The following is a 27319-nucleotide window of genomic DNA, read 5'->3' on the forward strand; positions in this document are numbered from 1 at the left end:
ACCCAAAGGTTTTTAATCAAAAAAGATCACATGCTTAAAGCCCCTGAGCTATCAAGAAATGCTGAAAATCTATCCATTTATTCTTATAGACTTTTATGGGGAGATCTCTCTATCTAGCTTGCCGCACCATGAAAGACCTGGTTGTCCTGGACATTCTATTTCTCTCAAGTCCTATACGTCCCCCAATACTAGAACTAGGGATTTAAATCTTCACCATCAGATAAAACACATTAGAGGGACAGGTTTAAATTCCAAGGCCTCCCAAACCACCAGGATAAACTTACCCTACATGTTAATAACTATAACTCCCTATCTTCCTTTAAACATAAACTAGATGACTGGATGAGTATCCACAAATTTACTACACGACTGTCTGCTATGGTCTTGCTGGAGAAAGGAAGAGCAGCCTGAGAGAAGATACTGGCAAGGAGTGAATGGCCACTGGACTCAGAGGTCTCGGAATATATATGAATCTATACCAACAGAACAAGGAGTAATACGAACAGAAGCAAAACATATCTGCACACTTTTATGACTACATACCTTTCAATGAGTCCAACTGTCATTCGGGAAGTTTAGTTTTAATGACAATTAGGACACTAATGGGTTTTAGTGACATCACCTGAAAGTATGACTGACAAATGCTTTTTGAAAGACCTCAGACGTTTCTCACAAGAAAAATTTGGGGCATTCAACACATGACCTACATGGACAGACTGAAGGCCCTGTCATTTTACTCCTTAAATTATAGGCTTCTGAGTGGCGACTTGTGCCTGGCCTACAGAGCAGTCTTGGACCCTGCCCTAATGGAAATGCTGCACATCTGCAAGTCAAATGGGACAAGATTCACTCACTGTAGGATCTTAACCTAGCCTGCGACATTAACAGGACATTCTGTAGCGACAGATATGTCTCCCAGAGATTGCCACTCTTCTGGAACAAACTCCCAGTTTATGTAAAACAGAGCTCAATGACCCTACTTAAGGGTAACTTCGACAACTGGATGGGAGACCGTAAATTTACCCCAGGGGTGTCACCTACGTCCCTTTTGGATAAGGGCAGTTGGTGCTGATCATTGACTCGCACTGCAAATATTGACCATACACCTTGGTCAATAAGGGAACAAGGGTATAACAAGGCCCTAGGAACAAATAGCCTAGTAACGTCCTATGAACCTATGAATAAGTCTTCACTGTTACAATGACATGTCTCAGGTAGTACTGCAGCTACAGTATAACAAGACAGCTCTGTAAAATAAGACTTTTCATGCATTAATATAGAATACTCCTCTGGGTCAGTGTGATGTTTACAAATTAAAATTGCAGACTATTATTATTGAAGAATTTTACTTCCTCACTTCAAGGGGAAAAACAACATTCAAAATTATAGCACATTAAAAAAAACAGATTTAGAAGAATAACAATCTAAATTTACAGATAGATTGTTGACGGTTCAGAGGGCAAAAATAGTAGTATCAATTCACTGAATGCTTGCCAAGTGAAATGAACAACCTTTAAGAGGTTGCAGTAGATTCAGAACAATGAAAGAATTCAAGATAGCATAGTTAAGATGTGAAACAGTTCTAAGAAGCCACAAGAGAATACATGCTACTGTTTAAGTAGGACCTACAGCATTTCCAGAAGATATGGAAGTGGCCAGACCTAGCTGAACCTAATGTCCTATCTACCACCAGAAGTGGTTTCTTTGAAAGGGATTGTAGTTCTTAGCACATCTAGAATTGAAGACTGCCCTTATAATTAGTGACTCCCTTCCAGCGAGGCTGGTTTCCTCTGTTCATAGCTCAAATTTTGTCCAGCTATGTGATTATATGATTTCAAACCAGAACATTCTCTCTTTTCAACTCTGCTAAGGTACATATGAATTGCAAATAAAGCTGGAAAATAAGGGGTGACAATAGCTCTAATACTCACTGGAAAAACATTGATGGAAACTTACATATCCACTATGAAGAAGCTACACAAACACTATTTTGTAATGCTACACAAGCATGTTCTGACAGTGCTACAAAAGAAGAGCTGAATATATACATTATTCCAAACAGCTGAATGCAATTTGAATTAAGTCAAATCAAGAAAACCAAACTATTGAGTCTACACAACACTAAAATATCAGCACCATGGGGAATGTGGTTTCTGCGCTCCGATACTGTATGATCTCAGAGTTGTAATAATGAAGTAATGCAGAGTAAGATGATTAAAAAAATAAATAAAAAATAAAAAAAAAAAAACAGTAGCCAGGCCTCTGAAAACAGACACATTTGAAACCATAACCATTGGATGTAATTTCCTTACAATATGAGTGAAGAAGTTTTCCTTGCTCTGGATATTGGTGACAGTGCCACAAAACTCCAGTAACTCCTTAGATTGCTCCACAATTACAAAAGGATGTAGCTTGCACAAAACCAATAGTTGGGAACTGAATACTCTGAAAAAGAAAAATGCAGACAGAACATTTTTTAAATAAACAGTTACCATTTTTAAGAAACTGCTACTTTTGTTTTCTGAGCATGCAACCTGCACTATACAGCTATAAAGACAGATGCCTTTTAAATGGAAAGGTAGGTATGCTAGAATCTTTTGTCACATCTAATGTCAGTTATTCTTTGAGTGAGCATTACAGATATTTACATACCAAAGTCTGCTTGAATTACTGACAACTAACTCCTTTAACCTTTTCAAAACATGAGGTCTGTGTCCACAGGACATGTTTTTTTTTTTTTTTTTTGGGGGGGGGGCACAGCAACTGATCATCAAGCCACCTTTGTCACCCCTACTGTCCTTCATGCATGACCTTTCCCGGCAGACGCCCTGTTTTCACTTCACCAGGCAGGTCTCCCCTTCTGCTTTAAGATGGGCTCTTTTGGGTTATGTGAGAGGCACCCATCCTTATGTGGTGATTCTTTCCTCCAGGCTGATGCTACTGTGTAGGCTTGGTTGGCAATAAGAGGGCGGTGTCAGTCCAATCACGGGATGTCATTCTCAACTTTTTTTTTCACTCCCAAGCCCAGCATCTTATCCTTTGGACTCCAGCCTCCACCAAAGCTCACTGGATGGTACTCCAGTACATCCTTTCCACCAGGGAGAAGCACACCCATCTTCCCGCCCAAGTCCCTAATCAAACTCAGGCGATAGGAGAAGCACACCCATTCTCCTGCCCAAGTCCCTAATCAAACTCAGGCGAGAGGAGAAGCACACCCATCCTCCCGCCCAAGTCCCTAATCAAACTCAGGCGATAGGAGAAGCACAACCATATTCCCGCCCAAGTCCCTAATCAAACTCAGGCGAAAGGAGAAGCACACCCATCCTCCCACCCAAGTCCCTAATCAAACTCAGGCGATAGGAGAAGCACACCCATTCTCCCGCCCAAGTCCCTAATCAAACTCAGGCGATAGGAGAAGCACACCCATCCTCCCGCCCAAGTCTCTAATCAAATTCAGGCGATAGGAGAAGCACACCCATCCTCTTTCCACTTGGTTGCTCCATCAGTCACCCAAGTCACTAACTGAACTCAGGTTGCTTCAGCTGTAATTACAGTTTTATTCTTCTGTACCATCAAAATGACATTGGTCTCCAGGATATGTGGAGAATTTTCAAACATCATCTTACAATTCATTCATTCTTCTATTATTCACTTTACTCAACTCTGGATTGTGAAGATGATGGAGGCTATGGTAGCACTCAGTGTGGACAATGTACGTAAAAAAAAATTCCCAAACAAGATGGTGGTCTCCCCACAATGCACACACACATACACGCACACACACTTACACTTGTTACATTTCACAAAATGCTGCCAACCTTCATGAATTTCAGTAAATAATGCAAAGCAAAATTTTCAGAAGTAGAGTGTTTTTGCAACAGGTCTACAACAATTTTTGCTCTATTTTTGTTTCACTCTTCTGCTAACCACATAGTCCTTCCTCTTGGCCACTCTACTAATCCACTGGAGAAAACTCTACAGCTCATTTATTCTGTAGTATGGAGGAGTCAAGGGGGCTGGAAGTGGGGCCATCATCTAAATGGAGGAAAAGGGTTTTGCTTTGTGCATACCTGACAGGCTGTTCAGGGCTGGGTGTGCAATGGACATCAGCAAGTGTGTGTTACTTACTTCTCTGAGTGACATAACCCTTTAAGACTGCCCTGCCCCCCTTGAAGCCAGTACTCCCATGCAGTCCCTGTTCTCCACCTAATACTCTAACATGGGATCCAGGGCACATGCCCCACTCTGCCCCCCCCCTGGAAAGAGGTGAGAAGGTTAATTTACATAACTCCTTTCTTTTCCAATATAAGCTCCAATAAGCACCTGAGATGCTAGTCAAACTTCAACCATCCGTGTAGTAGTCAGGGATTTATCCCTCTATACAATCAGTGGTGGGCCGGCTAATAAATAAATTAACTAGAGGGAGTTCTGCAAAGTATAAAATAATACAGGGGTTTACTCACCCTGTGGAAAACAGCTCTGCAGTTTAAAAGTGTTTATACAATTACTTTAAATATGCCAAAAGCAGAACTGACATTGCACATGAATCCCAGTTATAAAATGCTCCTTTTGAGATCCAGAAATCTACATATTCACATCATATACACTACCAACATATAAGCTCACTTATCTGTGCTGAACCCTTGCGATACTAATACAATTGATCTGCCTCAAATGGGCTTGGAGCTTGACATTAGTAAAAGTGTGTCTTATCCCAGTAGTGGCTGAACTCCCCAACATCTTGATGATTACCAGCTACAATTCATTACCTGATACTGTGTGCTAGTAAAAAGCTGTCCACAGTGCTGAATCTACAATGACTGATGCTGCTCTATAATACAGTGTTGCTCTAACTACTATACCTTACTTATTTCAGTCCTGTTACTCCATCAGAGTTCTTTTCAAAAAAGAAGAAAGAAAGGAAAACATGGTACAGGCTTTCTGACATCTGCCTTTCTCTTATCAGCTTATCAAAGTATAGTACAACAAACATAACTCTTTTCTAATGGCTGATATAAAGTTTAAGAGTTTCTCACAATATAATGAGTAAAACATGTACCGCATTATTAAGTAGAACTATAAATATATGTAAACGTTTACAGGAAAAAAAAGTTTACAGTCATGAAAGCAATTCAACTGATGTTTCAGACAGCCTCAAAGTACAACATTCAGTACAGCTGAAAGAGACCTAATGCACTGCAAGCTGTTTTATCATAAAACACTTTCTCTTCTTGTCTATACTTCTCTGAATGCATATTAATGTTCTAAATAAAAAATAAGTTTGGGTTTTTATAGCAACATAATTAGCAGAGTATATATACATAGCATACCTCTTTTGGGGGGCACTTAACAGTTAAACCCACAACAATAGCGAGGGAAGGCAGCACTTCCAAGCTCTCTCGGTGTGATGATAGAAACTTTGGAAAGCAGCAACAGAAATCCAGTTATATGGGTACAACTGAGTTATTGGTTAGTTATGACACTGCTTGCATGTTGGTGACTAAGAAATCTAGAGAAAGTAAGAGAAAATTCAACTAAAAACTGAGGAAAAAAAGTTGGGTAGAGAACAGCCTTATAGCTGTTAAGCCAAAAAAAAAAAAAAGATAAGGTTTCAGTCTCAGTACAGGAGATAGCTTCCAATAATTTAGGGGAAAATAAATCTGATGCAATGGAGAAAAACAAAGTCAAATGATAAAATAATGCTGGAAAGAACACAAGATGCTTTATATGGTTGTTCAGATGAGCTGATAATCTACAAAAATCAGTTTGAAAAAAAGAAAGACTGGCTGAATAGGAGGTTTCCCAAGAAGAAATGTTTAAAAAAATTGTAGCGCTAGAAGACAGAACATTCAGAGAAAACCGGGCATTTTCTGAAATACTAGAGGAACTGGAAGGAATAGAGTGCATTAATTTCATGAGAGCACAAATAAGCAACTGGACTGGTATTCCACAACAGGATTTATTAACAGAAAGGGCACATTATGTCTTTGCCCCAAATCAGACCATGGGAAACAGGCTGAGGCCTATAGTAGCAAAAATGCTGTCATATCAGCAGAAGGAGCTGCTCCTACAAAAATGTGGCAGAAGGGAAAAGGATTATCAAATGGTGCACTACAGCATTTGTGGAAAAAGTACAGTTGTGTACACTTACCATAAATGTAGATCTTCGAGTGTATTCACTGTTGCAGTCATTACATTTGGGTACTCCTGCTGGCAGGGTGCCCTCAGTCAGCCTGAATTCCAAAGTCTTGGGTCCTGCGTCGACTGCTGTCGCCCCTTCCCTGATGTCAGGTCGTCAGGGGTATAAAAGAAGCAGCAGACGCCATTTTCTTCAGTTTTTCTTGCCCCAGACGTCACGTGCCCTCTAAAAAAAAAAATATATATATATATATATAAACCAATATAAACTTTACCTTCATCTACAAGCAAATACACCACATAGGTTGTATAAATCAGAGAAGGAAAAAAAAGTTCCAGTAGAAAAAAGGGGGAAGGTGGGTGGTTAACCTGGACTGCAAAAGTGAATACACTCGAACATCTACATTTATGGTAAGTGTACACAACTGTACTATATTTTTCGTGTTTCACTGTTGCAGTCATTACATTTGGGTAGAGTCCCAAAGCTATGGTTGGGAGGCTGGAGCTAAACAGCATTAGGAGTGGCTATGAGGCCCTGCAGAACTGCAGTGGAAAAGCCTGCCCTGGATTTAGAATAGAGTGGCAGATGGTAGTGCTTTGTAATGGTGTGCACTGAACTCCAAGTAGCAGCCTCTAATATGTCTTTGGTTGGTACTCCCCTGAGAAAGGCTGCAGCTCTGGTTGAATGTGACCTAATGCCCTTAGGCACTGGCTTGCCATGGTGTAAATAGCAGAAATGAATGCAGTGCCCTATCCACTTTGAAATTGTCTGCTTTGAGATAGCCTTTCCTTGTGATCCTGCAGCATATGCCACTAGTAATTGCTCTGTCTTCTTGAAAACTTTGGTTCTGTCCAAGTAGAATCTAAGTTGTCTGTGTATGTCCAAAGAATGCAGAATTCTCTCCCCCTTGTTCTGTGGATTTGGATAAAAAGTTGGCAGATGATTAGTTTGATTAAGAGCCACACTGGAAACCACCTTAGGCATAAATGTTAGGTTTGTCCTCAGAGAGACCCTGTCTGGATAAAACATGATAAAAGGTGCCACAGCCATGAGTACCTGTAGCTCTGAAACCCATCTTGCAGAAGTTATTGCTAGGAGCAGAGCTGTTTTCCAAGATAAAAACTGTATGTCAGCAGTAGCAGCTGGCTCAAAAGGAGGCAGGGTGAGTTTTTCCAAGACATAGTTAAGGTCCCATGCAGGCAATGGTGATCTCCTTGGAGGCCTTAAGTTTTTGGCTCCTCTGAGGTACTGCTTTAATAAAGGATGAGAAAAGATTGGTGGCTCTGTATTGTAATGAGTCGAAATGGCAGAGGCATGAATTTTAATTGACAAAAAAGATAAGCCTTTGTCCAGCATCTCAGTTAAGTATTGTAAAATCTGAGGAAGATTTGGAACTGCTGTATCAGTTCCTTGTGCCCGATTCCAAGCACAGAATCTCTTCCATTTTCCAGCACAAGATTTTCTAGTACTAGGCCTTCTGGCTTCCAAAATGATATCCATCACAGCTTTACTAAGAGGTGTGTTTTGTATGACTACATTATCCGCCATGCTGCCAGGTTTAAAGTACTGAGTTGGCTGTGCAGGATCTGATTGTTTTGCTGGGACAGTAGATGAGGTATTTGAGATAAGGTCCAAGCTGGGCATTGAGACAAGTTCCTTAGGATTGGATACCAGTACAGGCGTGGCCAGTCTGGGGCAATCAGTATCATCTTTGGCTTCTCCTGTCTGACCTTTAGGAGTACTTTGGGGAGGAGAGGCAGTGGAGGAAAGGCATATACTGATAGGTTTTTCCAGCTGAAAGATAGGGCGTCCACTTTTAATGCTTGTCTGTGATAAGTCCTTGTGCAGAATCTTTTTAGTTGGCAGTTGTAAAGGGAAGCAAATAGATCTATGTCCGGGCATCCCCATTTCCTTGTTATCATGCTGAAGACTTGTGGATCCAGCTGCCACTCGTGGGAGTCCATGAGGTTTCTGCTTAGTTCGTCGAGTGTTTTCCTTTCCTGGCAGGAATTGTGCCTGCAGATGTACTTGGTAAGTCAATGCTGTGTCCCACAAAGTCATGGTTAGTCTGCAAAGGGGGTAGGAATGTGTGCCCCCCTACTTGTTTATATACCACATGACTGTGGTGTTGTCTGTCTTTATCAGTAGTTGTCCCGGATGAAGTAGGTCCTTGAAGGCTGTCAGGGCATTTTGAACAGCTAGCATCTAGTTTTGATTGATATGTAGATGCATTTGGTTTGAGGACCATGTGCCCTGAATGCGTCTTCCTGCCATGTGGGCCCCCCAGGCATAATCTGAAGCATCCGTTGCTAGTATCTGCCTGGCTTGGGGTAATGTGAATGGCTGTCCCTTGTTCTGGTGACAAGCCTTTGCCCACCATCAAAACTCCTGTTGCAAGCAGGGAATGAGAGTAATCATTGTTTCCAGGCTGTGGCAATGCTGAGTCCAAACAGTTTTTAGGTACCACTGAAGTTTCCTCATATGCAGTCTTGCATATGGAATTAGTAGGATGCAGGATACCATGAAGCCCAAAGCTTGCAGAATTTTTCTTGCAGATAACTGAGCCTTTGTTGCCAACATTTTGGCATAGGTAGTCAGTTGCCTTTGTTTGTCTGGCGTGAGATAAGCCATCTGAGCAGTTGTATTTAAGCTTGCACCCAGGAATATTATCTCTTGAGAGGGTACTAGTTTTGATTTCTTTTCGTTGACTGTGTACCCTAGGCATGTTAGAGGTCTTTTCACAAACGCCAGATGCTGTAGAAGTATGTCCTTGTTCTCTGCTTGAATTAGACAGTCGTCCAAGTAAGGATATATTTGTATTCCTCTTTGTCTGCAGAATGCAATTACTGGTGCCAGGCACTTTGTAAAGACCCTGGGCACAGTAGATAAGCCAAAGGGCAGTGCAAAAAATTGGTAATGCATTGAGCCAGTCTTGAATCTGAGGTATCTTCTGCATGATTGTCTGATTGGGACATGCAGGTATGCCTCTTTTAGTTCTAAAGTCACAAGCCAAGCATTGTTACCCAGTATGGGCAGAAGCTGCTGCAAAGTCAACATTTTGAATTTTGGTATATCCAGGAATGTGTTCAAAATAGATAGGTCCAGTATTGGTCTCCAGGCCTTGTCCTTTCTGGGCAACAAGAACAGTCTTGAGTAAAATCCTTGTCCCTGCTCTTGCTCTGGTACTTGTTGAATGGCCCCCATGTCCATGAGGGATGAGACTTTTTTTTGCACCTCTGCCCATTGATTTGTTGGGAGATCTGGCCAGCCGTTTGCCTTTGGCAGGGTATGGAAATGGAACTTGTAGCCTTGTGACACTATATTTAGAACCCACTTGTCCTGGGTTATAATGTGCCAAGTGTGTGAAAATAGTGCTAATTTTCCTCCTTAGGGTGCTGCCAGGACATAAGCACTTGGTACCGGCAGGGGGAAGTCATTGGGACTGTTTCCTGTATGGCTGTGATTTGTCTTCTCCAACTTTGGAGGTAGAAGCACCCCATTGCTTTGACCTGTATGAACCTTGTGCCTGGGATCTGCCTCTAGGGCGTCTGGATCTGCCACTCTGAGGTCTGTCTGACACAGTAAAGGATCAATTCTTTGTAGGCCAGTGCCTACTAAACCTAGGTGGCTGTACTTGTAAAAAAAATCTTTGACAGTTTGCATAGATTTAGCTTTGTCCTCCATTTTCTTTAACACCTCTTCTGCCTTAACAACAAGCAAAGTATCATGCTGTAAAGGTGCATCTAATAATTTTAACTTTAACATGATCAGGCAGATTTTCTTCCTTTAACCAAGCATGCCTTCTAATTACTGAACCCGTAACTGCGGCCCTGCAGGAGGCCTCCAAAGAATCAAAACCACATGGCAAAGTATGCTTTCCAACTTGTTCAGCCGCATGCAATAAATCCTGCATTTCCTTGTTTACTGCACATTCAGAGTTTAACATTTTCTGTTTAAGCAATGCCATGACATGTTGCTGATATTTGAGCATATGAAACTGACAGTTTAAGGCCCTTATAGCCAAGGTAGCAGATGTGTAAACCTTTTATCCCCATCTATCCGGTGCCCTAGAATCTCTGTCAGAGGGGGTAGGGTTTTTTGCAGCGGTAGCCTTAACTGAGAGTCAGAAACCCTGTAATATCTGTCAGGCTTAACAGGAGCAGGAGGTAAGGAGTCAGAGGTCAGACTAGACTCCGAAAACACATCATCTACAATGTCTAACACAGGTGGAATGGCTAAAGGCCTGTGTTGAGGTAGCAGAAGGAAATCCCTGAGCCTCTTTTTAGATTCTGAAAAATCTTGGTCCTCCCAGTGGAAATGCTCCCTCATGGTATGCAAGGGTTCCCCAAAAGAATAGTCCTCTGGAGGAGAAGCTGAAGGTATAGATTCTTCAGCATCAGAATCCTCATAGGAGGGAAGAGAATATTCCTGATCAGAAGAGGAATCAGAAGAAATAGAAACCTGATCTGAAGATTCATAGTCAGTCTCTTGCCTAGGCCTCTTATCCGGAGGGGGATGGGAACCCCTGATCAAGGTAATCAAGTCTTCGGCCATTTTGAGCATCTGTTTTTTGGGCATAGAGGCCTGTCCACATGGCTCTTGAGTTTGTTTCTTTGCTTTAAAAGGTGCTTTAGTCTTTGAAGCTGAAGTCGGTTTAATGTAAAGATGTTTAGGCCTGAATACACCCTCAGAAGCCGGTGCCTGCTCAGCGGCTCCAGACCCATCTGAGGGAATAGTGTCCAAGGCTCCAATACCTTGAGTTTCCAGCGGCATAGCCAACTCCATGTGGGAGTTGGTAGCGGCCTGCGACTCTAAAGTAGTGGGCATCACGGGCTGCGAAAGCGCCTCACTGAGAACTGACGAACCTGCGACTGGCTTAGGAGAAGCTTCGTCGTCGGTTTTGGACCTCGGTTGTTTCTCTCTCTCCTTTTCTTTGCGTTTTTCGAGAACTCCGGTAGTCGGATGGATATCCGATGACATTTCTGGATAATTAAACCGGCGTCCAAAATAGTTTAAAGCAAAATCATAGAGACGCTTAATAGTGCGTTGGTTAAATCTAGCATAAAACCGACAACCAGATTCGTTGTGATCAGGGCCTAGGCAAAGAATATAGTAAGAATGAAAATCCTTATGAGGTATTTGCTTTCCACAAGAAATACAATTATTAACTTTTCCTGACATCGGTCTGGAGCAAGAAAAAAGTTTCCCCAATGGGGTACTTAGCTTTATTGAAGACTTCGGGTCTGAAATTCGAACAGGAAAATCTCAGGAGTCGGCTGACCGGCACTTGCAAACTGCTTCTGCTTCGGGCACTGCACGGCAATAAAGACTGAAGAAAATGGCGTTGGCTGCTTCTTTTATACCTCTGACATCAGGGAAGGGGCGACAGCAGCCGACCCAAGACTTTGGAATTCAGGCCGACTGAGGGCAACCTGCCAGCAGGATTACCCAAATGTAATGACTGCAACAGTGAAACACGAAGAACATCAATTATTCACTTTAAACCAGGCAGAAAAGAGTTTATTTCTGCAATCAGTGGGTGTTGAGAATCAAGGGTTAGATTCACATTGCTATATCCAGCTGTCCTCAAAATATTTTTTTTTTCAGAGGCAGCAAAGAGATTCTTGGATGCAGATCTGGTGAAGGAGGAATTAAAGTTTATCCAGCAAAAAGTGAGCTATCAAGTTGAAAGAGATTCTGCTTCTCATTCATTTGACAAAGGCACAGCAAATAAATGAAAATTACCAGTAAAACCTTTTCCAGTGCTCCAAAGGAAAATGACCGAGTGACAGATAAAAGCACAGGAGATGATGAGAAAAAGGAGTACATTGGGTTCGCACCTATTGATCAGCTAGGTAATCAAGAACAGGAACAGTAAAAATCTAAAGTAAAACACACAAACTGTTAAGGGATACTTCTATAAGATGCAGTTTGAATATAAAACTGTGCTTCTGTAAGACGAACAGGGAAAAATGGAAGGGAAAAAAAGTTTGTGAATTATTGTGAACTGTAAATTATTTACCGTTGTCGTTAATGGTTAGAAGGACAAAATGCGAAGTGAAGAAAAAAACAATCAAAAATTAAATTTCTTTCTTAATAAGTGTATGAAATAAAAGTTATTTTTCTTCCCTTAGTAATGTGTGTACAACACATTTCTTGAAGTTAGTAGCAGGTTACATTGTAAAGTAATTACATACAGAATTCATAGGTATTCTAAATGTGAGTTGGAAGGGTAGTCTCATCAGGAACTGTCAAGTGATAATGTGGGAATGTACATTGTACCTTTTTTCTGTTGTAACAGCAGAGCTCTGAAAATATATAAATGGCAGATGCACTGTGTGGAGACATAAGTAACAAATTAAGAAATGATAAATCATGAACTGTGAGATATCTGTATGAAAGCATTAAAATTAGTACTTGAAGTGACAAAAGAAAATAAATGAACCTCTGGATTCAACAAACTCCATGTAGGTTCCATGCAGAGCCTACACAGAGTGCCTTTGTGTACGCAATACTGCTCATTGCACCATGCATATTAATGATGAGTAGTGCATGTAAGCAAGGATTCGTGGCTCGCACCAGAGTTGCTGGCCATGAAACCTGTAGTCTGAATGCAGATCATACATCCAATTCTAACCTTTTAGTCAAGAAATCTGGACAAAGACTAAACTAATGGGGGACAAAGGGCCAAATATAGGGACAGATGTACTATATTGCTCTGATAACAATAGAACTTTGCAGAATATTAGGATTTGTGTTAGCATGCATTTTCTGAAGGATATAAAGCACGAAACTGAAATGTATGTAATTAAGTACTGACATCAGTCCAGTGAATTTCCAAAAAACTACACATTTTACAAGGAACAGGCCAAAAATATGCAACATCTGGACATTCTGTAAAATTCTGGACAGTTGGGAGGTATGATATGCATACCATTTCCAAGTAAGGTTGCTGGCCACAAAAGCAGATTGGCAGATTGTAGGGTAGGACAGTATGACAATTGTTTCTCCCTTATGTGAGCTGTCTTCATTAAAATTTATTCGGGACATGGTCATAAATTGTTTTTCTTCATTTCAGCTGTGTCTCCCTTTTTTTTTTAATTTTTTTTTTTTTTTTTTTTTTTTTTTTTTTTTTGAGGACAGTGTTTGCACGATGCACCACTTAACACAAACATGTTTGGCTGTGCTCACCTGGTTTGCACAAAGCGTAACAGTGCACAGACTGGAAGAAATGTATCACAGAGGTTGCAGACAGGACCCAGATAGCCACAAACATAAACCGGATGCATTCAATTAATACTATTGGCCATCATGCAAACATGGTAAGTGGTGTTGTGCTGCTATTAATAGCAAGAACTTTATAATACATACTAAGATAGGGCATATCATGTCACTAATCCTGAGGCAGGAGGTGTTAAGTGCAGGTGTGTAGCGCAGATGATCTGGGGTTCTACTACAGGGTGTGCAAACTTTGTTTTATTATTTAATGTGAGATAGCAGATTATAGCAATGAAGTGCAGCATACACAACTGTTTTCTCAACCTTCTCATGGCAATAGATCTAAGGGCAGGAGACCCGTAGACATGGTCCATTTGACTAGCACATTTACACAAGTGCCTGTATACCAAATAGTAAAAGTGAAACAACAGTATTAGTGCAGTGACAAGTTCTTTACTAATAATGGAAGACTAGCAAACCAAATAAATAGTAATTAATTAAAAATTCAAAGTCCACAACTTACTTGAACAGCTGCTTATTTTTTTTTTTAAAGTAATAGTTTATTCCAAGAGTTAGAAGTGCTTATTCCACAAGTTTAAAATCCACAACATACTTAAAAAGTTGCTGCTTATTCCAAAAGTTTAAAAATCCACAATGCACTTAAAAAGTTGTGGATTCAACACAAACACTGTAGAAGTGCCTACACTAAATGAACATCCCTACACAGTTAAAAATGTTTTCGGATTCAGCAATTCTAATGAGTTTTGGCTTCATTTGCATCTTCACCATGCTGACAGCCCTGAATCTACAAAGTTGATAACCATGTAGGCAGAGAAAGTGAAGGGGATCCCAATGTTGTACACTCATGGGACGGTATTACTGAGGTATATCTGCACAGAGGAATGCAGGATTTGAATAGTATGTTTCATGGGGTTTACACTTTTAGCTGTCTACATTAGTTATGAGTACACTGGTCATTTGGGGTGGGGTTGCAAAGCTGCATTTATGTTACAGCACTTAAAAAGAAATTGCTGCTACTGTTAATCTAATTTTCTAGCATCCAACATGTCTGATACTATCAATGTGTGTGGGGTTACATGTTATGGTCTGTTTTGTACAAATCTATGGACTTTTACTTGCTCTTGTTTCTGTGGTGACTCGTTTCTGTGGTGACTCCTTTCTGTGGCTGTATTCAGAAAAACTTTCGAATACATGTCAGTAATGGTTGCTTTACAGCTGTTGAATCACTCCAACATGTCGATTTGCTTCATTAGCATATAATTCAGCTACTTATGCTGTAATCTGCATGCCACAGAAGTTTCTGTGCTTGCTTGTGAATGCGAGCAGCTATGCAGAGTTTACCGAATCTAAATCTCTTCACGTCCATGTGCGCATTGCAGAGCAATACACACATGGTCAAAAATGTTCTTGTGCAGGCTTTATTGTATCACCCCCGAAGTCTGTTACATTGGAAATAATACAAACAGATGTATTCATACAGGTCCACTTATGAATCTTGAAATACTAAAATATTGAATTTCAGTACTTCGAAACCAGAATGTCAAAAGTGCAGTTATTCGAAATTGCACTTTAACGAAGCTGAGTTTCCCGAATCTGTGGTAGTTATGTTGTGGTGCATGTGTAACGGTTTTCTGTCTCTTTAAGTTGCAGTTTGGTCTGGGATTTGTATGTGGCGGTCGATGTGTTCGTATTAGCGGAGATTCAGGTAGGTGTTTACTTTTTAAGGATTTTGGTTAGGAACTTTTCTTGGGGAGTTTTAGGAGTAGTTTGGGGTAGGTAGGTTAGAGTGTGTGTGTGTGTTAGTGTTGACACTGGTGATTTTTGTACATGTGTAATGTGTGTGTGGTTATTAGTGTAAGTATGAGAGTGTGCAATGGGAGTGTAGGGCATGTAAAAGTTTTTTTTTTTTATGTTAGTGCAGCCTCGGAGTGGGTATATATATGTAGCGGGGTGTGGGGGGAACTGCCCCCATGGGAGATGCAGGGGGTGCAGCCCCCCCCTTGTAAAAATGTTTGCTAGTGTTATTTTTGTTGAGTTTTATTCTTATGTTTCTGTTTATTTTGGGGGAGGGTTGGATTTTAGTGTTGTTTTATTTTTTCGTTATTTAGGGCTTTTGGTATTGTGTATTTTCATGTTTGTGTCCGTTAGGTATTCTGGTCATACTAAAATTCGATATTTCAGTATTTCGAGATTCAGAAGTGGACCCATTCACACTAGTAATAACCACCTCAGTATGACTCATAATGCAAAATTATTAATGAGAGCCAGGACACTTCTTCTTAAGGCTTTAATTCAGTTGAGAGTATGCATGTTGTTTTATCTACATCTGTGAGGGAAGGTGAGACAGGGTATAAAAGGACAGTATGAGGCAGAATGGAACACAGGCTCCAATGTACACTGTAAGCATGACTAAACCTAACTTCGGAATGGGTGACGTCTGTGAGCAAAGCTATCCGAGGCATCTGCCATATACAGAGGGTCATTTTCCTTTGGGAAAATACATATAGCTGAGTGTGCTTTTTGTGAGTTAACAGGGTTGGGCTTAAAATGAAAATGTAGATAAATAAAAACATTGAAAAATACAAAAATTAACTGAAAAGCCTGGGTAAATATGACATGGGTGTAAATAAAGGCAGGGAACTGCAATTGCACACAAGTTTAGCCTGCCAAACAGGAAGTTATGCATGTAAGTTGCAAGGTGGAAACTTACATTAAAAAACATCGTCATGCAGAAGTAAAGAATATTGAATTTGCTAAGGAAATAAAGGGTTCACATTGCAACGTTATAGGAGAGAGACAGAAATGAGCATGTGAATTTGGAAAAGAAAGGATTCCAGATTGGTTATTCAGCAGAGTACAAGGGATGAAGGAAAAGAGGGGTAATAATACTGATCGCAAAAGGGGCTTCAATAGTGATACAGGAGATTTGTTGTAATAAAGGCTTATTGGCAGGGAAGGAGAATTACCATTGACATGCATTTATATTCTTACTAAAACTAGTATTAAGCTGCTTGACAGAATTATGGGAGACGGAATTAACTTTCAGCACAGAATATTGCTGATGGATGGGGGAATGGAACCCAATTTGCAATAGTGAAGATGTATGAAGGGGACCTACAAGGGAAATTATAATAAAAGAGGGTAGATTTCTGCAAAACTATATGACAATATGTGAAACTGAATATGTGAAATTACTTGCAGGAATGCAGAAATAATTTATATTATCCTTCAAGGTACAATAACTGTCCTGAATTGGACAGAAAGTATATTTCACAATAGCATGGGTATTTAATTGACAGTTTTGAAACATATCCAATAACGGTTTGAGACCATACACCAATAAAGACCAAGGCAAAAATGCTGGGTAATCAGTTAAAAATGAGACACTGGCACTTTCTTACTTACAGATTAAAAAGGAATGGGTAGTGAAAATGATTCAAGAGTTGCTATGGAATGTACAAACTTTTTCAGAAGTGATACCTAAACAATGGGATAAAATTTAAAAGTATGGTAGAAATGAGACAGAGATTGGAGAAAATGTAACAGGGCTTATTTAGAGGGAATATAAAAGTTTAAAGTACTGCAGATGACAGGGAAACGTATGTAACAAGAAGAGCAATTGCGCAAAAAAAAATTAGGGAGTATTTGGATAATATACATGAATTTACAAACGTCACTGCTAAGCAAATATTTTTTGATAACACTAGAACACAAAATATTAGCACAACAAATTAAGCAACAGAAAATAAAAAAGGGTGCTGCCAAGCTAAAGGAGTCTATGACTAGAAAAATAATGACAAGTTATCCCCTTTGGGAAAAAACATGTATCCGTGAATTACCATATAGGTGGCAGTACACTAAACACCGAAAGTTTGATAAGAGACTTAGGGACACAGGTGGACTGTGGTCTCACCTTCGATAACCACATCGCCACAACAGTCAGGAAATCCTTCTATGTGGCACACCTCATCACTAAGGGCTTTTTATCCAGAAAAAAGGAGGTCATTGTCCCACTGTACTCATCCCTCATTAGACCCATTATAGAATACAATGCCCCATTTGGTATGTACCTCTCAAGACATCTGCAACAACTGGAAAGGCCACAGAAATACCTCACTAAAAGAATCACAGGCCTAAAGCAGATGCCCTATGCTGACCACCTTAAAAAACTCCAGCTATACTCTGTCGCATATCGTCTACTCAGAGGCGATCTTTGCTTAACATACAAGGCCATGTCAAACCCAGAGCTGTTGGACATGCTACACTTAAAGAAATCTCAATCCCTCAGAGCCACACGCTCCAGGGATCTAAACCTTGTCATCACAATAAACAAAACATGCTGGAGGGATAGGTTCCTGACCCAGAGACTCCCCAGACTCTGGAATAGATTGCCCATACATGTCAAGCAGAGTGCCTCTTTGGTCCTCTTCAAAAGGAACCTTGACGATTGGATGGGAGAAAGGAAATTCACCCCGGGGATCACGTCAGTCGCCCTGCTAGACAGGGGTCCAGGGAAGTAAATAGTGTGGGAAGAAATAGCCAGGGAATTGTTATGGCTAGGCTTGTACAGTCCCTAGGGCTGATAGCCTAGTACCAACCTATGAACAGGCCCTACAGAGATGCTAGAGATATTTCAGAAATTCTATGAAAATCTGTATAAAGTAGAGGTATGGGGGAACCAGAAAAGACACAAATGGAAACATTCATAGAAGAGTTAAGATAAGGCTGAAGAATTAATAACAAAGATGGGAGAAGATGAAAATGGTCATGTATAATAAAGCAACGCAGACGTCTCCAGGAAAAAATAGTATTCTTCTGTAAATATGGAAATTAATAGGGGAAAAAGTCAAAGATCTAGAAGGCCTTTTTTAACAACACTTTAAAAGAAGGGATAGTACCAGCATCTTGTGAAAAAGCTGTGGTGGCTGTACTACTTAAAGAGGGCAAAGAATGTAGACTAGTTTTAATTTTTGAGCTATGATTATAAAGCATTTACTGCTCATTCCTCTCTAACATAGATGACAAGCAAGCGGATTATTTTGCTTAGATGCTTTAATACATAAAACACATCAAGCTGGATAGCAGCATCATGAAATATAAACAAACTGGTTAACAGACAGACCTTACATATATACATGCTTACATCTCAACAGCTTACTACAAAATGGCAATCAGACTTGCACATGCTCAGTATTTATACACTTGTACAAGCCCCTGGATAGTTTCTTAAAGGTACATACACACACATTGATCTACAGCATTTATGTCTACAGTAGTTAAGAGAATGGCTACGATATTGCCAAAGCTAATTGATATGGAGCAATGTTGTTTTGTGGAGAGAAGACAAATATTTGACAACATTAACAGAAAAATTATTATCCAAAGGGAAGCAGTGCAAGAAATTTCCATTACTGTTGGTAGGACCTGATGCAGAGAAGGCAGGATACAGTTAGCAGGCATTTCATGAGTAGGGCTATGGCAGCATTTGTTTCCCGATAGAATAATGGGATTAATTCCGAAGATATGTGAAGGATCAGAGGCCAGAATGAAGTTGCAAGGGCTCCTCTCTGACAAGCTGAGTTTGAATACAGAAACCAGGCAGGGTGTTTTCTTTCTCCTTATTTATTAGCCTTATACTTAGGGCCACATACAAATAAAAGGGGCTCACAGATTCAAGTCTATAACTGATATGGTACTCAAGAAAAATTAGCCTTATTTTCAGATTATACAGTTTTCTATTTGATAAATCTAAAGAATATTTCAGTGTTGTTGAATATTCGGAGACACTTTCATGCATTTTCACAATATAAAATAAATATGGATAAAACAAAGGCTACAGCAGTGAATTATGTTCCCATGCGTGAAACTGGTTCAACTATATCTATATTTATGAGGGCATGGTAAGATGAAGTATTTAAGTGTTTGGATTAATAAAGATTCTATTATAGCAACTATGGATATGTGGTTAAACATTAAACAAAAGATAAAACAAAAAGTGAAAATTTGGAAGCTTTTGACAATGGATATGGATAGTATCCATAGCAGTGAAAATGTTTCTAGTCCACTTAGAAGTGTGTGCAAACCAGGCATATTTTTATCAACCAGAGGAGAAGCTGTGGATCATGAAATAAAGAATTGAAGGAATTTATTTCTGAGGGTGAAAAGGGCAAGAGTTAAGTGTTTGGATATGGATAGTATCCATAGCAGTGAAAATGTTTCTAGTCCACTTAGAAGTGTGTGCAAACCAGGCATATTTTTATCAACCAGAGGAGAAGCTGTGGATCATGAAATAAAGAATTGAAGGAATTTATTTCTGAGGGTGAAAAGGGCAAGAGTTACGTGTTTCTCCCCACAGAACAAGGTGGTTTGGGATTACCAGATTTGAAGGGATAATTTACAGCTACAGGATAAAGCATATATACACAGCAGCAGAAGACATCAAATCAAAGTGGAAAGACATGATATTGAAAGGAGGGGGTCACAAAATGAGGAGAGAGTAGGATTTTCTATACAGACACTTAAAGAGAACACTAACAACTGTACATATTATTATATGTACAAAGATGCAAAAAACTGAGAACTAAGCTAATAAGGGAATGGAGAAAAGAGATTTTTACCAAAATTTATTACTGTAGGCACAAAAACAGGTAAGAGGAAGCTGGAATTTATTGGACAAAATTACCAAAGGAACTAAGGAATTAGAAGCAAATAACTATGATGGGAAAATGGGATGAGGCCAAGAAGAAGTTTAAACTACAGGTTGGGATTATTAAAGTATAAGCATAGAAAAGGGGTATGGGAGTTTTAAATGAAAGACCAGCTCTTGTTGAGTTTATGACAAAGTTTAGAATACAAACTGCAGTAAAAATGGGATAATTATTTTGGCATAACAGAAGTTAGACAAGACTAGGAAATGAGAATAGAAAGGAAATATACAAAGAATAATTGGGGGATATTTGTACGTCTCCCAAGAATGCAACAAAATGTAGAAGGTTTAGCAAGTTTGCATGGAAGTGTTCGCATCAGTATTTTTGTACGCCAAGGAGATATCACACATTTGTTTTCACAGGTAGAAAACAACTGCTGGAAATGTGATGGGAAAGACATGGGTACCTGAGAGCAAATGTTTTGGGAATATAACAAGCTGACAGATTTTGGAAATGCCCAACTGGGTACTTTGTCCGTAATGCTGGGGGAACAAATTATTTTAACAAAGGAAGTTATCCTTTTGTCTGAGATACAGAAACTGAATTACCTAGACACATTAATGCCCTACTAAGTTTAATGGCTTTTAGCAGCCAAAGAAAACAATAACTAGAAAAAGGAAATTAAAAAAAAAAAAAAAAAACCAAGGATAACAGAATTATTAAGTGTTGTAAAAGAGAGAAAAGAACTGGATATGGGATCTTTAGAAAACTGAAGGAGTATACTCACACCCCTCAGCTGTCTAGAATTTCACAGAATGTCCAGATTTCTACCTCACAACTAAGGATTGAAGTCACTAAAGAATGACAGACATGCGAGTTGCAGACTTCAAGTCCTTCAGAAAATGCACGTTAATGCAAAACCCGTTATTCTACCAACTTAGTAAGTTTATAAAAGCAATATTTAAAATTTGTCCCAATCTTGAGCCTTTGTCCCCCATTATATTTGGCTTTGCCCATAATTCTTCTGCTAAGAGGTTGAGAGGAAGAAGTATATCACATATAAATAAAAGGAATCTGTGGTAACAATACATGCAGAATAATACTCAAGAGGAGTAATATTTCAGGGAAGGAAGCAACTGAGCAATCTGTGCAATGTTAAACTGAATAATCGTCAAGACAAAAAACATCTTTAATGTGTACAAAATGAAGAAAATTTTAACAATTTGTTTTACCCTTTATAACTGAATGTGCACAGGTTACTATGATATATGATGTTAACAAAACGATAAGAAAAAAACAATGAGGGGAGGCACACAAGCACATGGACATAGAAGATGCTCACCTGTGAACTTCAGTCTTGAAGGCTTTAATGTTGAACAGCAGACTGCTCCTCTCAAGTAAAACCAGTACCAACTGGTTTATTAGTGTCCCATCTGCAAACTTAAGTTCCAGAAAATTACATTTAACTTCATACATTAACTGTCTTTCAGCCACTCTATTTATAGATACTCAACAAATTCCACAGATGGAAGTTTGCTTAAAAACTGTTTATATATCACAGTACTAAAAATGCAGTTAGTATAATTTTATAGCATACAGTGGAATATAATTCAACAGTGGCACTCAGAATTTGCCTCGTCAATATATATATATTCCAATAATTATATTAGCCAGTGTTATGGAAAAAGTTTCTTTAATGTGTCAACAGAAAGAATAAAAGCCATTTGCTAGTTATTATACTCATCACAGTGACCATACCAAACATATTCTCCCATCTCTGGACTTTGGTTACTAGTGTCCTCTCAAGTAATTTGAACCCATTAGTAAAATAAATTGCGTGTGCGTGTGTGTGTAGATATATATATATATATATATATATACATACACACACACACACACATACAAACACATACATCTGTACACACCAAGAAAAAAATGAAAAACAGTTGAACATGCTGGAAAACTACATTTACACGGCACTAGGTTTCATTGTCTATGCATATACACACACATATGGTACAATTTTCATTTGTCATTTTTGGTCAAAGTGCAACCTGGCTAACTAATATAGCATATTCACAGTTTGTTGAAAAGTAAATGTCGAGGAGTGGACTTAGTATGAGATCAGCAGATTCTAGGTATAAGAGAGTACTCCCTTTTCTGCACATTATGCAATCTCAAAGCTGATACATACAAGTGGCATTTAGTTTAACTGTCAGTGAGTTTAGCTTTGAATATGTCAGTGCTGGCACAATTCTTCTTTGACTTTTCAAAGATACCATCCTTGAAATTACTTCTGACACCCCAAACAAATGAAACATAAATACTGATCCAGATCAACCAGCATACCCCAGCATACGTTTTACAGACAACTACGGCAAACCTCACCATTGTCAACCAAGAATGAATGGCAGGAATCCACCAAAATCTGTTGCAGTCATAAAGCTCACGTCATACCTGCCAGTTCAAAAGATCTCATAAGTCACAGTTTCTTGAAATGTGTGTAATTGAGATGTTCAATTCATAAGCAATGGTAGCAAACAATATAAGTATTTTTTCCATGAGAAAGCCCCCTGGATTCTTCATTTGAGAATGGCAACCCCATACCCCCCAAACTTTATTGTTCTCACTCCAAAACTGATGCATCTTGGAGGAAGAGCAATAATTTATAAACAAATTAAATAAATAAAAAGAAATAAATGCCCATCACACTGTTGGGCCAATGCAAATTAAGCCAGCATACTTCAGCAAATGTGGATCAAACTCAAGAAATTGAACTTGTAACATAAGCATTCTGGCAAATAATCCTTTAGATCTCTCAGGTACCAGCCTCAGAGAGAAATGGCTGTAGAATTATGCTCCTTCACACACAATAAATAACCCACATGTGTCCTGATTACAACTCTTGGTTCATAGCTGAACTTTACTGTTTTTAACTAGTAACATGGCAAACAGGTCTTAGACCTCTTGTCAGATGTGCTTACTGCATGCAGAAAATCAAATCCAAGTTGTGATATGCTGAAATGCTGTTCAGAATTCTGGTAGCATTGAGTTTCTACAAGACTGAGTCAGATTACACTATGTGATGCATCAGCACATGTGCTCCCATCAGACAATATTGTAAACCTCAATAGTTTGGCTATGTCTTTATGTGCTCTTTCTCAATACTATAAGAGGAAAAGTTCAAACAGGTAACAGTATTCATGCAGCTATAAGATAACTTGGAAAGATCTGATGAATTTATACTTATTTACTGAGTCTTGGTCAACACAGAAAGAAATGAACAATTTCTTATAGCAAAAAATATTTCAGAACACAATTATATGGAGGCATAACTTGGTCATATGGGTGCTTCCATGTATGGACTACTTTGATAATTGCTTCAGCTGATGAAACCAAATGATAAAAGTGAATCACTGAAATGCTGAAACAGAAACCATTAATAACAGAGGAAAGCTTGTTTTGGTCAATGTAACTAGAAGCCCGATTTCAGGATGGTTATTCACTGGAATATCTGGGACAAAGGAAAAGGGGGGGTACTTACATTAATTGCTAGAGCAGCTCCAAAAGTGATAGAAGAGGGAAAAAAAGATAAGAATGGCAGATTTGTAGTAGTAAGGGGCTATGGGCAAGGCAAAATGATTATACTGGCATGTACTTATACGCCACCTAAAACCGATACAATGGAGCTTAAGAAAAAATTGGGAGAAAATATCAGGTTTCAGCATGAAGTATTAGTTATAGGTGGGGACTGGAATTTGATTTGCAACAGTAAGGATGTATCTGGGGGCTTAGAAGGGAAAATACAACAGAAGAGGGTAGACTTTTGAATAAATTTATGAAAATATTGAGTATGGAAGATGTGAGTTCAGTAGTAGAAGCTCAGATAAAATTTACATATTCCCCAAGGTACAAAAAGTGGGCTAGGCTAGACAGAAATTATATTTCATAGGCACATGTTTAATTGAAAGTTTTGATTTGCATCTACTATTTCAGACAATGCACCAGTAACAACAAAAAATAAAAATGCAAGGTAAGGAAAGAAAAATGAGACACTTGTACTTCCCTACCTACCTTTTAAACAGAGGGGAATTTAAGGAATGTGTAGTGGAAATTATTCAGGAGTTATTAGGGAAGATAGAAATTTCTTCAGAAATTATTGCTAGCGAGTGGGATAAAATGAAAATTGAGTTTAAAAATAGAGTGGAAATAAAAGAAAATAGATATGTTAAGTAAATAATTACTAAGAGGGACTGACAAAAGTTAAGTATTGTAGAATAGAGGGAATCTTACAGAAGAAGAAGAGGCGCAAAGGTACATTTGGCGCAAAAATAACACTTTGCTTCACCAAAGGAACACCATCCCCACGGAGAAGCATGGTGTTGGCAGTATCATGCCTTGGGGTTGTTTTTCTTCAGCTAGAACTGGAGCTTTAGTCAAGGTGGTGGGAATTATGAACAGTTCCAAATACCAGTCACTTTTGGCCCAAAACCTTCAGGTGTCTGCTAGAAAGCTGAAGATGAAGAGGAATTTCACCTTTCAACATGACAATGACCCCAAGCATACATCCAAATCAACAAAAGAATGGCTTCACCAGAAGAAAATTAAAGTTTTGGAATGGCCCAGCCAGACCCCAGATCTAAATCCAATAGAAAATCTGTGGGGTGACCTGAAGAGGGCTATGCACAAGAGATGCCCTCGCAATTTGACAGATTTGGAGCGCTTTTCCAGGGAAGACTTGACAAATATTGCCAAGTCAAGATGTGCCATGCTGACAGACTCCTACCAAAGAAGGCTGAATGCTGTAATTAAATCAAAAGGTGCTTCAACAAAGTAGTAGTCTAAGGGTGTGCACACTTATGCAACCAGCTTATTGTAAGTTTTTATTTTTCATATTTTCCCCTAACTGATTTGTTTTTCAATTGAATTGTACAGGTTACAGGTCACATTAAAGGTGAGAAATTTTTGAAATGATTTATTGTGGTCTCATTTTTTTATATCATAAAAACCTGGCATTTTAAAAAGGGTGTGTACACTTTTTATATCCACTGTATCTATACGTGAATTGGTTCAGCAATACCCAATGGGGTCATGATAAAATTAACTACTTAGGAGTATGGGTTAAAAAGAATTTGACTATTGCAGCTAAGGATATGTGGGAAGAGACTAAACAAAAGATAATACAAAAAAGTGAGAAACTGGAAGCTCTTGCCTAAGGATATGGATAACAAGATACACGCAGTGAAAGTGTTTTCAGTCCCTTTAGTTTTATACACAGGTCAGTCATATTTTTATCAAGCAGAGGAGAAGTTTTGGATAGCAATTAATAAAGAGTTCAAGGACTTTATCTAAGAGGGAAAGAGGTAAGAATCAAGTGAGATAAGTTGAACGAAACAAGGTGGTTTGGGATTACCTAATTTGAAGGGGTATTTCAGGGCTACACAGTTTACACTCCTATACATAGCAGAAGTAGAAAGCTATAATTTAAAGTACAAAGGGATGATGATGAACTAGGGGAGAAGCTTAGGAAATAAGGAGAGACTGGGATTTTGAATGTAGATCTTTAAGAGAATAACAATAACCATATAGAATATTATAATCATAAAGTAGCAGAAAGTATTCTAAGAACTAAGCCAACATGAGAATGAAGAAAGAAGATTCTGCCAATAGAGATGATGGCAATTAGGGGTACAGAGAATAGGCAAGAAGGGGCTGGAATATACTGGAGAAATAAGTTCCAGCAGGTACCAGCCAAGTAAATGAGATCATCAATACTGAATACCAACAAATGTAAAACCAAAAGAACCGGATCTCAACACCAAAGTTCTGTATAATCAGTATTAAATGATAAACTGTAACAAACAAAGCTTTCAGGAATAACTAGACAAATGAAACTGAAGTAATATTCATGATATTTGTCTGTTTTATAAGTTTTTAAAGAATTAATGGGAAGCTTTAAGGTTTACTGATGCTGCTGCTTAAGATCTATAAAGAATGAACTTAAAGAGAAGTTTTTTATGTTTTGTTGATATAGTTGTTTTAAGTTTGTAAGTAATACATTTAAGTCTTATATGCAAAAAAAATCCGATTGGTTACTAGAGTCATGTGCTTTGTATAAAATAATGGGTTATGTCTGTTTATTTTTGTATGGATTGAGGAAGGGGATTTTATTCCCGAAAGTTTTGCCTGTTAGAATTCATAATTAAATACTCATTATACAGAACTTTGGCACTGAGATCCAGTTCTTCTGGATTTACATTTATTTACTGGAGAAAAATGGCAAAGGAACCAAAGTACTGGGAGCAAATAAATAAGCAGAAGAGAGAAAGGTAACAGAATGGGAAGCGGCCAGAATACATTTGGACTGCAGTTTAGAGATTGCCCACTATCAAGGCCTGATATCAGAGTATAGGCAAAGAGAAAGGAACAGGGGGATCCTAAGTGAAAGACCAGCTCTGATATAGTTTTTAGTAAAAACTAGAACAGAAACTGCTATTATAAAGGGGATAATTAATAAGGAATACAAAATATTGCATGATAATTATAGGAATCAACCAGAATAGGTAAGAAAGAGTTGGGAAGAGAGATTATATAAGCAATTCACAAAGAGGCAGGGGGAGAATATATGTATGACTCCTAAATATACAACAAAATCTAGAAGATTTAGGATTTTTGCTTGGAAGTGCTTGCACAGGTATTTTTATACCCAAGCAGACTCCAAAGAATTTTTCCTCAGGTAGGTTGAAATTGTTGGAGGTGTGATGGGGAAGAAATAAGTAACTGGGAACATATTTTTGGGAGTGTAATGAGTTGGGAGACTTTAAAAACTCCCTGCAGGCTACTCTGTCAGAAATACTGGGTGAGCAAACAGGTGTACCTAAGGAAATGTTTTTTTTTGAGCTGTGATACAGAATTGGAATTGCCTACATATAGAAAAACCTTGTTGAATTTAATTCTGATGGCTGCCAAAAAAGCAATCATCAGAAAATGGAAATCAAATTGTAAACCACCCATACTGAAAGTAATGAATATAGTAAGAGATTAAAGAACGGGAGGTTGGATCTTTAGAAAAGAGTAGCAGCAAATTACATAGAAAAAAAGGGGAACTTGGGGAACAGTACATGCAGAATAATGTTTTGGAGCAGGAATGATGTTTAAGGGAAGGCAGGAATTGAATGAGCTATGTAATGTTTGATTGACAATGACTGTTTAAAAGATTATATGTGATGTATGTTTGCAACTTTAAATATGTCAATATGGTTTGTTTTCACTTACATAAATGTTTGATTGCCTA

At 38.7% G+C, this 27319-nt stretch overlaps 1 protein-coding gene across 1 annotated transcript in view; it reads right to left on the reverse strand.

Moving 5' to 3' along the window:
• AP5Z1 (adaptor related protein complex 5 subunit zeta 1) overlaps positions 1 to 27319 on the reverse strand; it is a 680304-nt gene that overhangs the window by 180689 nt on the left and 472296 nt on the right. The window contains exons 14-15 of the mRNA XM_044089493.1: positions 21368 to 21465; positions 2313 to 2445 (exon numbers count right to left, since the gene is read on the reverse strand). Of these exons, the coding sequence (XP_043945428.1) occupies positions 2313 to 2445; positions 21368 to 21465 (231 nt within the window). The remainder of the gene's footprint in view (positions 1 to 2312; positions 2446 to 21367; positions 21466 to 27319) is intronic.

This window comes from Protopterus annectens, chromosome 12.part0, assembly GCF_019279795.1.
Source record: "Protopterus annectens isolate FY-2018-M chromosome 12.part0, PAN1.0, whole genome shotgun sequence".
NCBI lineage: Eukaryota > Metazoa > Chordata > Ceratodontiformes > Protopteridae > Protopterus > Protopterus annectens.